The sequence below is a fragment of the Lichenostomus cassidix genome, chromosome Z, assembly GCF_008360975.1.
Source record: "Lichenostomus cassidix isolate B80296 chromosome Z, HeHo_3.0, whole genome shotgun sequence".
NCBI classification, from domain to species: Eukaryota; Metazoa; Chordata; class Aves; order Passeriformes; family Meliphagidae; genus Lichenostomus; species Lichenostomus cassidix.
In genome coordinates this window covers 36,594,225-36,609,605 of record NC_139511.1, presented here as the reverse complement: position 1 = coordinate 36,609,605, position 15,381 = coordinate 36,594,225, and the positions used below count along the sequence as shown (strand labels likewise).

The 15,381-nt window shown below is 46.5% G+C and overlaps 1 protein-coding gene across 2 annotated transcripts in view; it reads right to left on the bottom strand.

Moving 5' to 3' along the window:
* Nucleotides 1–1,259, bottom strand: part of PTCH1 (patched 1) — a 68,200-nt gene extending 66,941 nt beyond the window's left edge. Inside the window, exon 1 of one of the 2 annotated variants that reach the window (XR_014847054.1) lies at nucleotides 145–1,256. Coding sequence is in view for 1 of the 2 variants with exons in the window: in XM_085043487.1 (XP_084899613.1) it covers nucleotides 145–345 (201 nt within the window). In the remaining variant the exon portion in view is untranslated. Of the gene's footprint in view, nucleotides 1–144 lie in introns of both variants that reach the window. The other variant, XM_085043487.1, reaches the window with a different exon arrangement.
* Nucleotides 1,260–15,381: the final 14,122 nt, after the last annotated feature.

Sequence of the window (15,381 nt, the reverse complement as noted above, 5' to 3'; positions counted from 1 at the left end):
CATTTTATTGGTGGCCGTTTCGTTTCCATCTCCTCCTTCTACCCCCGCGAAAAAACACACCACCTCCCTCCTCCTCCCCCGCGGAAAAAGCAGCACTACCACTAGCGTGTATCTCTGGAAAAAAGAGTGAGAGATTGAATGCACCTTTGAAATCTGCTCCAAGGCGAAAGCCGCATCGCAGTAGCTTGGCCGCTGTAGATACTCTCGGTCGGGCGCCGCGGCGCGCCGATTCCCTCCAGTCCTTCGCCGCCTCCCGCCGCCGTTCCTCGCCGCCCGGCCGGGGTGGCCTCCGCCGCCCGCGCTGCTGCTGGTCTCCGGCTCCGACGCGTTACCGGCCGAGGCCATGTTGCCGCCGCCGGCGGGACGGGAGAGCTGCCGCTGGCGCTGCCGCGGCGGGGCCCGGGGCCCCGGGGGCGCGGCGGGGCCGCGGGGGGCTGGCGGCGCTGCGGGCCGCGGGCTGATGCTGCTGCTGCTGCGGGGGCTGCTGCCGCCGCCGCCGCCGCCGGGGCTGGAGCTGCTGCTGGGGCTGCTGCGGCGCGGCCGCCTCACGCGGGGCGCGGGGCGGCGGCTGCCGCCGCGGCCGCTCCGGCCGAGTCGCTCCCCGCGCCTCCCATTGCCACATCGCGCGCGGACCCCGAGCTGCAGGCGGCCGCTCCCCGCGCCCGGCGAGGGCGGGCGCGACCCCCGGGATCCCCCGGCCGCCGCCGCGCTATCCTCTGCTCCCGTTGAAATCGCCTACTCCGGCCGGCCGCCGCTGCCTCCGGGAAGCCGCTGTCCGCGGCGGCGCTCAGCGACGGCGGCGGGGCGGCTGCGCGGCGGGCCGCTGCTGCTCCTGCTGCTGCTGGGCTGCCTCGCCGCGCTGCACCATCCTGCTTCAGCGCCGGGGTGCTTCCCGCGGGCCGCGGGGCCGGCGGGGTTCCGCGGTTGGCCCCGCCGCGGCGGCGGGCGGCCGGCTGCCTGGCGCTCTCCCCCGGTGTGTGCGCGGCAGCACCGAGCTGCAGCCCCTCGGCTCCAGAGATGAGATGAAGAAGAAAAAAAGGACTCTCTCCATTTGGATAAAGAGGAGGAGGGGTGGGGGGGTGGGGGGGAGTATGAGTGGAGAGAGAGCGAGAGAGGGAGAGGGAGGAAAAAAAAAAAGGGGCTGAGAGCCCGCCCCCGGGGCTGTCAGATGGCTTGGGTTTCTGCGAGGCGATTGGCTCAGGGAGGGCAGAAATTACTCAGCAAACATGACTATTATTAGCTGCTTAGCAACAGCTCACCAAAGTAGAGAGACCACCCAGGCCGGCAACCCTTGTGTGTGCATCTCCAGCTTCAGGGGGAGCCTTAAAGAGATCCAGTCTTCTTTGCATGCAATACTTCCATTAAGGAATGCCTTCTCCCCCTTTCTTCATTTTCTTTTCAAGACCGTCCCCCCCCCCCCCCCGCCCGTCCGGGATGCTTGCAAATACACGCGCGGAACTTTCTCGCGGAGGACATACAGAAATACATTTTTCCCTTTAAAAAAAAGAGGGATACGAGGAAAAAGCAGCATTAAACGATTTCTAAAGGCCTTAAAAGAAAATCCTTTTAGAGGCACCTTGGCCTCGAGCTGCAACAAATACTGGGAGGTCCGAGCTGAATTCCCAGGCTTGCAGGAATAATGACAGGGTGGTAGATACCGCGGTAGAAAGTGCCAGATTTTTCTCCCTCTCTTTTTAACTAAAGAGGAGACTTAGTTCCTTGCAAGAAAACCACTCCGTCCAGTTAGGAAAACACAATGAAAATTTAACACTTAAGGGATTTAAAGCCGCGCGGTAGCTAGCCTGTTTCAACTTAGGGCTCATTCTTTAACTGAAACCTGAGGAAAGCCAATTTTAATGTTTTTGGTGTAAAAGTCCATGAAACGCAGCCTGCCTGACTGCGCTAAACATTTCTTGAACTACACGCGATTGTTTACTTTTTTGGCACCGCTTCTCCCCGTCTCTGTTCATTGAGACTCAGCCATTAATTGCCGCCTCTACATCTGCGCGCATCCTCTCAGCCCCGGGGCTCGGGGCTCGGGCCCCGGCCCGCAGCGCGGCTCCCCGCGGAGGCAGCCCCGGGCCTTGGAAGACCCCCGTGCGCACCGGCGCGGGGGCAGCGGGCAGCCCGCCCGTCCGCCCCGCTCCGCGCCCGGCCCGGGGAGGCGCTCTGGGGGGCTGCCCTGCTGCGGGACGGTGGCTGCACGCCTGCGGAGGAGCGCAGCTCTAAAGAGTTCGGGTTCTGGGAGGGGGCGGGGGAGAAATACAGCGAAAAAGAGGGGCCATGGGGACCCGAGGTGAGAACCCAGTGCAGCCCCTGCCCGGTGCGACGCCCGGCTCGACAAACCCGCCGGCACTCTCCCTTCAGCCCCGCCGTGCGTGTGCCTGGGGCAGTGGTCCTGAGCAAAACCCCTGAACCCCTGGTCACTGCAAGCGTTCTCCTCCCCTCGGCGGGCTGGCGAGCGCCGGCAGCGGGGCCGTCCCGGTGCTGGCGACGTGGGGTGGCAGCGCCCCGGGGGCGAGGGCCGCCGGCGGGATCCAGCTGCGCGCAGCACCGTCGTCTCCGTGAGACTGCCTAAAGACACCTACGGGCAGGGCCTTTCAAGGGCCACAGCCGCCGGTTAGGAGCAGCTTTTTCCTTTTCCTCCATCTCAGCTCTTTTTTTTCCCCACACAGGGAAACCTGTCTTTGTGAAGGCCCTGCCCTGTACTCTGCACAGGACTGTATCCAGGAAAGCTGCTAGGAGCAGCAAGCTGTCATGCATGCTCACGTAGGTGCATACGTATGGGAGAAGGAAGCCTGAAATGGTTACAGCTGGAGGCTGTTTTTTTTTTGAGGCTGAAACCTGCACCTGGGGTGCAGTCGGCTACCTCCAAGTTTCCACTTGGGAAAGTGACCATCCATCTAGCTAGGAGGTGATGTGATGCTACTTCTGCAACTGCTCAACCTCACTGTGTGTAGTCTGGTAGCAGGGCAGGTGAATGGAGCAAGAAGGGATGGGTGCAGCAACATTTTGGTTCAGCCTCCTACTAGACTCCAAAACCAGGGAAGAGTGTCCGTTCAAGCACCTGGAAGAATCCCCAGTGTTGCCCTACATGCTTCCTGCCTGCTAGGCTTCACACAGTAGCCTAGTGCCCGTTCTCACTGGTGGTTCCAAAACTCACTCTGAAGAACCAAATTTAACACCCACTATCTTAATCTTCCCTCTCTCCCTGTGGTCTGGAGGGATTTATTTCTTTTTAAGCATACACAAGAGATTAATTACTGCAGAGATCTAATTGGTCTTGTTTCTGGGATGGGTGTGTGTATGTATGATGGGATTTTTTTTCCCTTAAGGAAGAAATGTCAGTGTAAAAGTCTCCACTTGGGTGGTCAGAGCAGTGGCTGCCCCCAGTCTGCCTCATAGCTGATGCCTGCGTGCTACATTCCTGGCAATAACATTGTTCCTAATCAATCTGTCCTTATTTACATTTGTAAGCACTTCTGACTGTGATATGCATGCCCTGAGTGTGCAACTGCTCCTCCAAACCGAGTACTATCTATCTCCATCCTCAGGAACTCGAAGGGGTCTCCCAGATTTCTTATCTAGCACTTGCTCTGTGGTGAAGGCCTGGGAAGGTGTCTCCTTATCTAGAGGGGCTGCAGTCAACAACCATTCATTCATACCTGTTCTTTTCAATGCCTGGACAGCCCGGGCTTGCGTACAAGAATTGCAGCCTTGACTTCAGTTGTAGTGGCTATATTTTGTAATGCTCTGTCTCTACTTACATCTCCTTTCTTTTCATAACACCCAGTACTGCAGACGCCACACTTCCTCCAGCCAGGTGAAGGATCAAATCCAATAGAGGTTAACAATAGGTAACAGGTATTTACAGTGCTTTTACTTTAAGACATTTTTTCCAGGTTGCTCTTCACCTGCAGACAATCACCAAAAGCATTTTCACTGCTGGAACATCTGATTACCTTAATAAAGAAAAGACAGAAATGAAGCTTGGGCACTTTGGCTTCCTTTTGTATGGCTCACAAGAGAGCTGACCATGGGAGAAGACCGACTTGTGGGAAAATGATCAGATTTTTTCTGTTCCCTCAAATTTTTGTCTCTCGTACAGGTTTCCATGGCACAAGTGCACAGGTGTGCCTTGGCCCTGTGCTCCACCCGCACACCTGATTCTGACTTTGACATAAGATCACAGTCACTGGGTTTTGCAGGACAGCCTGAGTCTCCCTCTCCGTTTCCGCTTGCAGTGCTGTGCTGGCCACCTGGCCGGCTGGGGTTGCCTGCGGGGGTTGCCGTCGGGGGCGGCGGCGCACAGCGGGAAGCCGCTCCGCAGGGTAGCGCCGCCGCGCAGCGCCCGCGCCTGGGGAAGGAGGCGGGCGGCCTCTCCCCCTCCTCAGCCCTGCAAGAAAGGGAACTGCTCGAGCCAACTTGTCAAAATAATGCGGCTAATTACCCCTGATCTCCTTTAATGGAAAGCTGCTCTGCACGCCACAAAGGAGCAAATGAGGGATCTACAGCACCAACCCAGGAGCTCTGGCATTTTCTTCTTCGGAGGGCTGCGGGAAATGTGCTTCCAGAGGAGTGTCCGAGGCTTCTGGGCTCCTTCCGCGCAGCAGCGGACTCCCAGGGGAGGACGAGAGTGCACGGGGAGCTGCGGAAGACAGCGGACGGACCAACAGCCTGCTCCCTCCAAAACCACGAGGACATCCCAGTCCTAGCAGACCTTGTCATATTCCATGAGGGCCTTTACCTTTATAAACTTAAGTTGTCTTCAAAAGAGGTTATTTTCCTAGCAAAATGCTCTACCACTTGCAGGACATTAATGTGCATTGAGAGGGGAAAGTTACACTGAACCTTATTTAGACAGCCTGGACAACACCGAGTCTGTGTACAGACAGAACTCAAGTTTTGCATGTGCCAGAAGGAAGGGCATTCACTTCCATGATCTCTGCCATCGGAGCTTGCAGAAAAAAAAGCTGAGCGACACAATCTCTTTGACCCACTGCTGGAGCAACAAATTTATTAGAGATATAGGCGTGAGAAATGAAAAGGAAGTAAAACAATTCAGGCTCATTGTATGTCTTTCTTTCATACTGCTAATCCGGTTTACACATCACGCCTACATGTCTCAATAGGGCTTTATACACTGTGGCAAAGGCAGAACAAAATAGAAGGTGCGTGTGTGTGTGTGCGTGTGTGTGCATGTGTGTGTGAAATAAGGATAAAAACAGACGTCTAAGACATTTTAATTCAGAGTAGGCTGCCAGCTTTATATCTATAGACTTTTGAAAGTAAATAGATTTTAAAGGATTCCTTCTCCTTCCCCTCCCTCCTCAGCGCTAATATTTCTAAACAACGCTACCTGCAGTCCAGAAAAAATGTCCTAGTATAATCCAGACACACAATGCCCCTAGTAGCCCTAACCAGAAACTAGATACTATGAGACTGGTGCTGAAACAAGGTGATACTCTCTAACCACAGCTAGTAAAGGCTATCTGGTTAGGAGCTGTGAAATATCCACTTTGGCTCCAACACTTTTAAAACCATCCGACGACACCAGATGTCTCCCAACTACCCTCCGCGCTTTTGGCCCCCCCCAGGTCTACCTCCCATAGTGGGGCTAAGGCAGCGGAGAGGCAGAGATCTGTCACTGAACATCCCCCCAGTCTCCAGTCCCTGGAAGCAGTGAGACAGCACACCCGAGACCGATGACAGCGGCGCTGTACTGGTCCTGATGGGGCCCGGTACCAGCCACACGCGGAGTCCAGTCCTGAAGCCGGAGGCTGAAACCTGTGCTGCCTTCAACCTAAGGCGGCCCCTGTTCTGTGGAGCCTAGCCCCAAAGACGTTAGTCCCCCCAGACAGCTTGTTCGGACCAGAATTCACACAGGTGCCGAAATGCAGAGACCGGGGACTCCTTTGCCGTCCTATGCGGGACTGCACAGAGCCACCTCAGCCTCCCGTCAGCGGCGAGTAGCTCCCGCGCGTTCTCACCGCAGCTCCGAGACACGTCTCGGCCAAGCGGGGCGCGGGGGAGCAGCTCCTGGCCCCAGGGGAACCCCACCGCCCCCTGCTCCGCGCCAAGCCTCCGCAGCACCGCGCCCGCCGTGCCCCGCGCTGCTGCTCCCGCTCCCGCTCGGGCCGCACCCGGTGCCGGTCGGTAGCCCTGGCCCCCGACGGCGAGAGGGAGGCTCCCCCCGCCCCCTCCGTCAGCTCCGGGCCCCGGCGAGGGCCCGCGGAGCCCCTCCAGTACTGCCCCGGAGTCCGGGCCCTGTCCGCAGGGTCCCGCGGCCCCCGGCCCGCTGCCACCGCGCCCAAGGGGAGGCACCTACCATCACTGCCCTCGCAGGAGCCGCTCGGGGGGAGACCTGCTGGCCGTCTGGGTGCGCCCTCATTCACTGCTACTGACGGCTTAAATGGAACATCAGTGTCGTCTTCCTCCTTTTCTCTTTTCTCTTTTCTCTTTTCTTTTTCTTTTTCTTTTCTTTTTCTTTTCTTTTCTTTTCTTTTCTTTTCTTTTCTTTTCTTTTCTTTTCTTTTCTTTTCTTTTCTTTTCTTTTCTTTTCTTTTCTTTTCTTCTCTTCTCTTTTCTTCTCTTTTCTTCTCTTTTCTCTTTTCTTTCCTTTTCTTTTCTTTTCTTTTCTTTTCTTTTCTTTTCTTTTCTTTTCTTTTCTTTTCTTTTCTTTTCTTTTCTTTTCTTTTCTTTTCTTTTCTTTCCTTTCCTTTCCTTTCCTTTCCTTTCCTTTCCTTTCCTTTCCTTTCCTTTCCTTTTCTTTTCTTTTCTTTTCTTTTCTTTTCTTTTCTTTTCTTTTCTTTTCTTTTCTTTTCTTTTCTTTTCTTTTCCTTTCCTTTCCTTTCCTTTCCTTTCCTTTCCTTTCCTTTCCTTTATTTTCTTTCTTTCTTCTTTTATTTCTTTTTCTTTCTATCCCCTTTTAGTTCCTTCCTTCCTTCCTTCCTTCCTTCCTTCCTTCCCTCCTTCCCTCCTTCCCTCCTCCTGCTCCTCCTTTTTTTATTTTTATTTTTTTTTTACACCGAAGGAACTGAAAATGTAAAAAAATAACCCTCCTAGGTTGCAGACATTCTGCCGAGTGCTGGAAAGCCTCACAATTACATGCCTGTTTCTGTTAAGCAGCTCCATCGTCCTCTATGTGGGTGGTCTGGCTCTCAATAGGCAGGACCTGTCATGGTCACGTGACGGACCCGCGATGGTTGTCCCTTTACAATAAACTTCAGGGAAAAAGCGAAGGAAGGAAGGAAGGAAGAAATGGAGAGCCCCACACCACTGCCCCTGCCCCGCTGCTCCCCCCGGAGCATAGCACACCAGAGCGTGGGTCTCCTTCAGTCTCTGCCTCCTCTTCCTTCTCCCACCTTGGGTGTCAAGAGGAGGAAGAGTGTCAAAGGTGCCAGCTGGTAGAATGTGGTTTCCAAGTCAAAAGAAATACACAGTGGGTGGGTACAGAGAGGAGAGAGAAGCAGAGTTCCCTTCTGGCAGCTGGGCATCCCAGACTGCACCTGATTTAGTATGTTTGTTTGTAAAAGTTTTATGTCTGGCCTCTACATTTTTGGTAGAATTCACTAGAAAGCTTTCAGATGAAGCAGTGCAATGCAAGAAGTTGCCACTAGTGAATAATTCCTGAACATTTCTGGGGAAGACCACAATGATTTTCTTTTTAAAAGCAACATTTTCTTGAATAGTTGCAAATAGCATACACCAGCAGAAATTTACTACTACTTTTTTTGGAGCTTGTATTGTTACTGTATTGTATTTGGAGCTGGTATTGTTACAGGGTCTGGAGTAGTGTTGTCAAGTGTTGCTCCCGAATAAGGGCACGTTGCAAGGAATAAATGACCTGTCTTGGAAGACTTGTCACTCATTGTTTATGGATGATCCCTTAGTCAGTCTTATCAAACAAATAACATTTGATTTGTTATTAGATTTGGAATCTCCAGAATGCATTTTTAGGAACAAAACATATTTTATATTGCTATAGTCCTGTGTCCAAGTTGCCCAGATAATTTCTTTGGTGGTGTGTTTCAAAAATGTGCTTCATGATTGGGTTCAGTGATTTCAGATGATTTTCTTGGATACTCTTTAGCCATATTTTATCTATATTACTCAATTGTTAGAGAATTCCACTAATAGAAAATCATGTGTATGTTACAGTCACGTGTTCATTATCAAGAATATAAAAACATTGCATAAGAAAAACTGTTAGGAAACCTCTTACAATCCAATTGCATTAAGCAGTCTATAATCCATGTATATTATCTGCAGAAAACCAAGCCAAGTATCAAAATAATGAGTAAGAAGGAGATTTTTTCCATGAAACATTTTTACATGATGGGGGCTTATGTCAATGACAAAGAGTTGAAAGAGCATGGGAAAAGAGATTTTACAGGATTTTTAAAACATACATGAAAAACGTGGGAAGGAAGGAGAGGGAAGGGAAACTGAGGAAACTAGGCCTGAGCTGACTTTGCTGCTGAAAACCAGACATCCTCCTTCTAAGCAGCACTATGCTTCAGTGCTTCAGTTTTACCCTGTTTTATTCCACTTTGCTCCTAAATGGATAAAGACCATATTTCAATCCAATTCTGTGTTTTGCTTCTATATCCACCGTTGAAGGTCTTCAGCTAAAGCTCCTTTTGGCTGTAACTATGGGCAGTTCTGCCAAGAAAACCATTCTGAACATGTGACAAAGCCATCTTGTCAATAACCATGTGTTGCACCTCTGTATGAGACACAATTAAGGCAGAAGGCTAGCTAAGATTAAGAGAACTGTCTCACAGTCTTGGCCAGAGAGCCTCGTGCCTAGACAACTGATCTTGTACCAAGCATCTGCAGATCTGTTGCTAAAGTGAAAGAAGCGTCTGAGATTTTCTTCTTTTCCTTTTTTGTACAAAAAGAATCCCTCGTTGTTCCAGGCCTGACCCTCACTATCAAAAAAATTACAGTGTCCTCATCACCTAGCACTTTAAAAGTCACATGGTTTTCAGCCATAAACATGTTCATCTCTGGAGCAGAAAGAGAAGAAAGGAGACAGGCAAAAGGAAGACTTGACTACTTTGTTTTCATTTGTTATGGAGAGGAAGCACAGCCATGGATACAAGTCTAATAGCCCTTCACTACTTGTATCATTAGTGTCTTGCAGATGGCTGGTGACACAAGAAACCTTATGAAAAGGATGTTCAAATGGCAAAAAGGTCTCCAGAAAAACCCTACTACCAGAAATTTTAGATCATTTGCTCCATTCTTTTCAGGATTGCTTCCTGTGATATTCCTGGAGGATGGTTGCCCACTCTGGCCTTTAAAATCTCTTTCCACAATTTCTCTGCTTAAGAAGTAAGGAGTCTGGTTCTGGCTTTTGAAAAGGTATTCATATTTTCTCAATGTCTAACCCAAATTTCCATTTCTATAGTTTAGACATATTGCTTCTTTTCCATTTTAACATTGATATATTTCCTTCTCATTACAGAAATAAATTGAAAATTATGTTATCCGCATCTTTCTTCAGTCTTTACTCTCTGGGCACTTCATTCTACCTTTCCCCACTGATGTATTTTCTAAAGCTCTAATGAGTGTTACCAGTCTCTCCATGATGCTCCACAGCTGTTTGGAATGTTGTGGTACTAAGGCTCCCACATGGAACATCTACCAACAGACCTTTGTGTGGAATTCCCCTTATTTGTAGGTGTGGCATTTTGCTTGTGCTCAGGATAGAAGCCGCTACAATTCCCAGATCCCTTTCTGCGCTATCCTTCCCTGAAGTCTTCCCCTTAAGCATGTTTGTATATCACTGGAAAACACTTCTATTACACTTTTATGTATGACATTCAGCTGTTATGTAATATTATTTTCTTATCTGCTTTTCTTTGGCATCATAATGCAACACAATAAACATTCCAGTAAAAATTTGGTCATCATTAACAAATGAATTAACACCATAGCTATGCTGGTCCTTTTTAGGAAAAAAAAAGTCCTTGTTAACTGGCAAATGAACTCAAAATTCACTGACTTAATTAAAAGATATTGCTAAAAAATTTTGGTAGAGAGTGTTTCAAAGATTAGTAAGTATCAGAGCTCTGCTGATGGAAATCAGCTCATCTTTTGTGAGTCATCAACAATATATGGTTTACATGACTAATTAATTCACTAAGACTGACAGTTTAGTTCAGAATGTCACGTCAAGGATACAAGACCCAATGTCGCACCAAGGACTCCCACCATACCAACAGAAATACAGAGTTTAAGAAAACTCTGCAGAAAATAAATAAGTGGTGCATTCTCAGACCATCCCTGGCTTGATATGAGCTTGATAAACCTGAGAAACTGCTTGGGTCATCCCTGTGCTAATGGCCATCCCTGGTCTAAGAGGTTCCTCATGTTTATTGTGGTAATTAACCTAGAGCATGTGGTTTCTGGTATGTTGATGCAGGAAATAGAAATAATGCAAGTGTTGGAAGGCAAAAGAGAAGCAGATCTTCTGCATGGTCTCCTTTTCTCCATCAGTGAAGTTTCATATATGTGTGCCACTGTTAGTGACCTTTTGTTGATCCTACACATGGTCCTAAACATGGTGCAAAACATCTCCATGGGACCAAAGATTTCATATGGTGCAGAAAAGTATCAGAAGCAACACCACATGTCTGAGGTTGGTTGATAGGAATTTATCTGGATCTAAGAAATGGAGCCACATTTTTTTACCTACTGAAACCATAGTGATTAGTAAGAGGGTTCATGGTTAGAAGGATGTATTGATGTGTGTACCAGTTGGTAAACCATACCTCTCTATGGGAGAGAGAGAGACACGTCAACCAAGGGTGTCTTGGAATTTGGTGAAAAATCTCCTGGGAACATGAGCAGTAGTGGCCTTGGAGAGCCATGGGACTCTGCTAGAAATTTGCTGACAAGTCATTACTACCTGTCTGCCACATGAAGAAGTGTTATAGAAGGGCTAACAATCTGCTCTTCTCCCTGCAGTGCTTCCTGGAACACTAGTGGTCACCAGGACTGAGGTGATTTCCTCTGCCGCCATTTGCTATTAACCATGTATGACTTCCTTTTTAAAACAGAGAGATAGTGGTGCTGGGATGTTGGGGTCACGTGTGCTAAAGATATGCCCAAGAGTGGTTTTGTAATCTATGGTGACTTTTGTTTTTAATAAATTGGAACAAGTGGAATAGTTGGGAATCTAGGCAAATTCATGGGTACACGTCTTTCCTCAGTTCTGAAAGATAAGCAACGAACTTCAAAGTTACGTGCATGTTAGGAGCAGTGCCCATGAATTTAATTATGCTGAGTTTAATTAGAAACAAGAGGAAAGGTATTTGAGTCTCTGGAACAGAGAGGAGTTAAGAGGTGTTATCTCCTAATATAGTTGAGAAACAGGAATTTATTGCCTAGGGAGCACACACAGGTTTTTGAAAGGAGCTGGAGGAGAAAATGGAAGAGGGTTTTTTATGCATCTTATACACACACTTAAGTATGCTCTAAACCTTCTAAGGAATACAGAATTTTTAGTGTCCACCCTGTTAATGAGTTTCAGGTCCCAAGTGTACATTTTGAAGGGAGTTTTTAATAAGTGAAGGGCTTGTGCACCCAAAAGTTATCCATTTTTCTCCAGCTGTTCAAGTTGGACTAATAAAAGATACTATCTGTGCATTCACATCTTCTTGTTTTAAAAAACTAGCAACTCAGCTACAAGAAAGCCCTGTGTTTGTGAATGCCAAACTCCTCACAAGGATGCCTAACTTTCTTCCCTTCAGGTTTTTAGTTGTTCATCTAGAGCACCTAAAATCTGCCCTGTCCTTTTCTGATGTGTTTAAGCCCTGAGGCATAAGAACTGAAAGACTGCTCTTGGCATTTTATCTTAGCTAAGCTAGCTATGAGGTTTTTCTCCCCAGATAATTGCCAGCTATGTGCCTCAGTACCATGATGAAGCTGTGTTTTGTATGGTTTCTTTGCCTTTTCATTTTTTCAAGTACTTTCATGTTCCACTAGGGGAAGAGCAGCCAGTTAGCCTTCTCTACTATAATTAATGAGGATGGGTAAAAATTTTGCATTGTAAATTGCAACCAAGACACTCTTGTGGTGGAGTATTTCCTCTTAAACAACAATGGGAAAATTTTGTCTTTTATTTTCTAAAGCAGGGAAGGAATGTATACAGCAATTCTTTCCCTCTTTCTCCCAGAATCATGCATCGTAATATATTTTTTACATTTATTTTATCAATTTCATTTTCCTTTTTGATGATATTATTTAACATACTGCAAAGTAAATGAGTAAATGAAGCCTTAGCACTCACTGTGCTATTATATTAAGTAAATCTTTGCTCAGTGTGAAACTTAATGCAAGTATCTGTACTAGTGATGTTCAATGATGTGTTATTGAGAATTCTGTACTCATCTCTAACAAATTCGTTGGACTAACAGTCTCGCATTGACGACTCAGACATACTCATGGGTATTTATGAATCTATATTTAATGTTTACTCATGTTTCTGTATATTGTGTTTACTGCTACAAGTTTATTTTGAAAAAGCATGATTTTGTTCTCTGGACAGGCAGCTGGAGCTATGTGAATGCCCATTTCCAGCTTGTACTGGTAATAGTGATAGCAGCTTTTCTGATTCACTGATAACCTATGACATATTCTCTTTTCATGCACAATGGTCTTGATTTTAGGAAATGCTTGCTTTCCTCAACTTCACAGGCTTCCAAGAGCCCCTTTGCAAGCAAACAAACAAACAAACAAACAAACAGACAAAAAACAATCCACTTAAAAATCCTTGGACCTTGCATAGAAAAGTTGAGTATTCATATCCAGGTAGAATTCATGCTTCTAAAATACCTGTATGGTGGTAAATTTAGTGCAGAAATTCAGTACAAATGGAGGCTACAGGATATTTGGATGGAAGAGCCTCGAAAAACATGGCCTGTTGGAATCATGGGCTTATTTCCAACTGTGTTGACTTCTCTGAGAATTAATTGCTCTTGAATAACATAATGCTGTTGAGTTATTCCATGGAACTCTTCCATCTGTGTGTCATAGTATTAAGAGCAAGTTAAAGAGTACATTGCTCTTTTCAAAACTAATAAAGACATGCATTCTGATCCATCCTGCTCATGGATCCTGCAAGAGCTGCAACTCAGAATATTGTCTTTGTTTTTCTTATTTTGGGGTTTGTTTGGGGTTTTTTTGTGGGGTTTTTGGGTTTTTTGCAAACCAGGTGCCTGTAAGCTACCAAAAGAAGGTATCTACCTAGAGTGAAGATTCACGAAACATATCAAACAAAGAAGAGCAATACTTTCAGATCTCCAGCTAGCTGCCATTCTACCCCTTTATATTTAATTTGCATATCTTATGTAAAAGCTGTGTGGGCTGAATGACACCAGGTGAAATTTTAAGCCACTATACAGCAAATTGTAATGAACTATACTTTGAAAACTGTCTTTCTCTGCTGACCTACATAAAATCATTAAAGTTTCTAACCCATAGTTTCTTGGCATACTACTTCAAAAGAATGTTTTAGAACATGAATTGCTTTTGATAATTACAGAGAAATGTTAATGTCTTTTGGCATATTGCCACAGAGTATGGCTTTGGTCACAGGAAATAAATTTCATCCTCAGAATTTACCTTTTTTTTAAAATCCTGCTCTTTATTGGAAAGTACTATGGCCTAGAATACTGTCAACCATCAGAGGAAGGTTGATAAAATGATACAATCTGAAGAAACACCTCTTGTAGTGTCACATCAAGAGGGAAGCTCATGCTTTGGTTAAGGTAATCACTGTCAGCACCACAGAGCTCTGCAGGTGAGAGTAACTGTGACAGTGGAATGGTGGAATCTGACCCGTCAGGCAGAGAAGTCTGTATAGTCCTATGGGTGCTAAGTGTCTTTTGAGTCGAGATTACAACAGCTTGATATCAAACTCTGTGCAGTTGCTGTAGCTTAAAGAAACCAAACAACCCTCTATTCCCTCCACTCCTACCACCCCTGACTTTGTCATTAGGAAATGCCACTGGAGAGCAAACAAAAGAATGGTGTCTCATTAGTGGTAAATGTCAGGGAACCACATTTTCTTTGGCTTTGTTGACACATTGCTTTCTTAAAAGTAATCACCTTCAGCTATAATGGATTACTCCACCAGGAGGAAAACTAATCCTCCTCTTCAGCTGCCAATCAGGGCCGAAGAATGTTCCAAGAATTCCACAAGATGACACTCTTAGCAAAATAAGAGTACTTGGGGAAATTCTTTGCCTTGGTTGCCTTGTGAAGGAGTAATGATTTACAGGGGTTTCGCATTGCTCTGGAGCTGTTACCAAGATTTCAGCACCTGTGTCATAACAGCAACTCTTGTTTTTTTCTTCTTTCATTAAGGAATACGCTGTTGACCCACAAACTGAGCAAAACTGTTGTGGAAGTTATATATGTATCACTGGGGAGTAATTGTTAACTCTTGCTATGTAATAAATATCTTTTTGGAACAGGCTTTTCTTAAAAGAAAAAGAAAAGTAGGAAATACACCAACTAAATTGCATTCAAATCTAGAATTCCTAATATTTCATTCTTAGCTGCTGTAGTAGGCAGCAGCCCCCTTGGCTGGTTGAATTACAAGATGTTTGTGTGAGACCAAAAGGAAGCTGTTCCAAAGTCGTGTTTTCTAATGTTAGTTGGTTATGAAGGAAAAAAATGCAAATGTATAATACTCCTTATTTTTCTTCTACCACAATACTAAAGTTGAGTTCAATGTGGCATATAAATCTTCAGAGGACATTCTGTACATCTGTGCTGTGGAAAAGGAATTTAAGACACTGAGAGCTCTTGTGGTAATCTGGGGGGCAAATGGTGGTTAAGTGAAGAATCTTTAGTTTTCAGGCACTGGTTTGAACAAACACCTTTGTGTTTAGGTACTAAATGGAGATGTAAGATGGGGACTATCTTATAGGTGTTTGATAACTCTTGAAAGTGAATTCAGATGAAAGGGTCTGAATTTATGGCACTTCAGCTCTTTCTGGCTTATTTCAGATGAGCACAATCTCTCTGGAGAGTAAGTGGACCTTCTTCTCCTTTAGTTTGCACATTTTCAGGATGAATTAAGGGGCTGTAGAACACAGCTTGACAAAGAGTTCGAAGGTCTTTGGGGGTAGCTTTCCTACTCTACCTCTAATCAAGCTTTCTTCTTGTATCTACTGTAAGAGGGTTACAGTCCTGCCTACGCTTTTAAGCTATTGGAAAACAAATGACAAATTACACCTCATTGAAACCCATTGCTAATCTGGAGGTTGAAAAAGCCTCTTTTGCATTTTGCCTAACCTCGTGGGATCTTTTCATCTTGCCAAAGCATACATAAATAGAAACAATAATATATTAACATGTGGA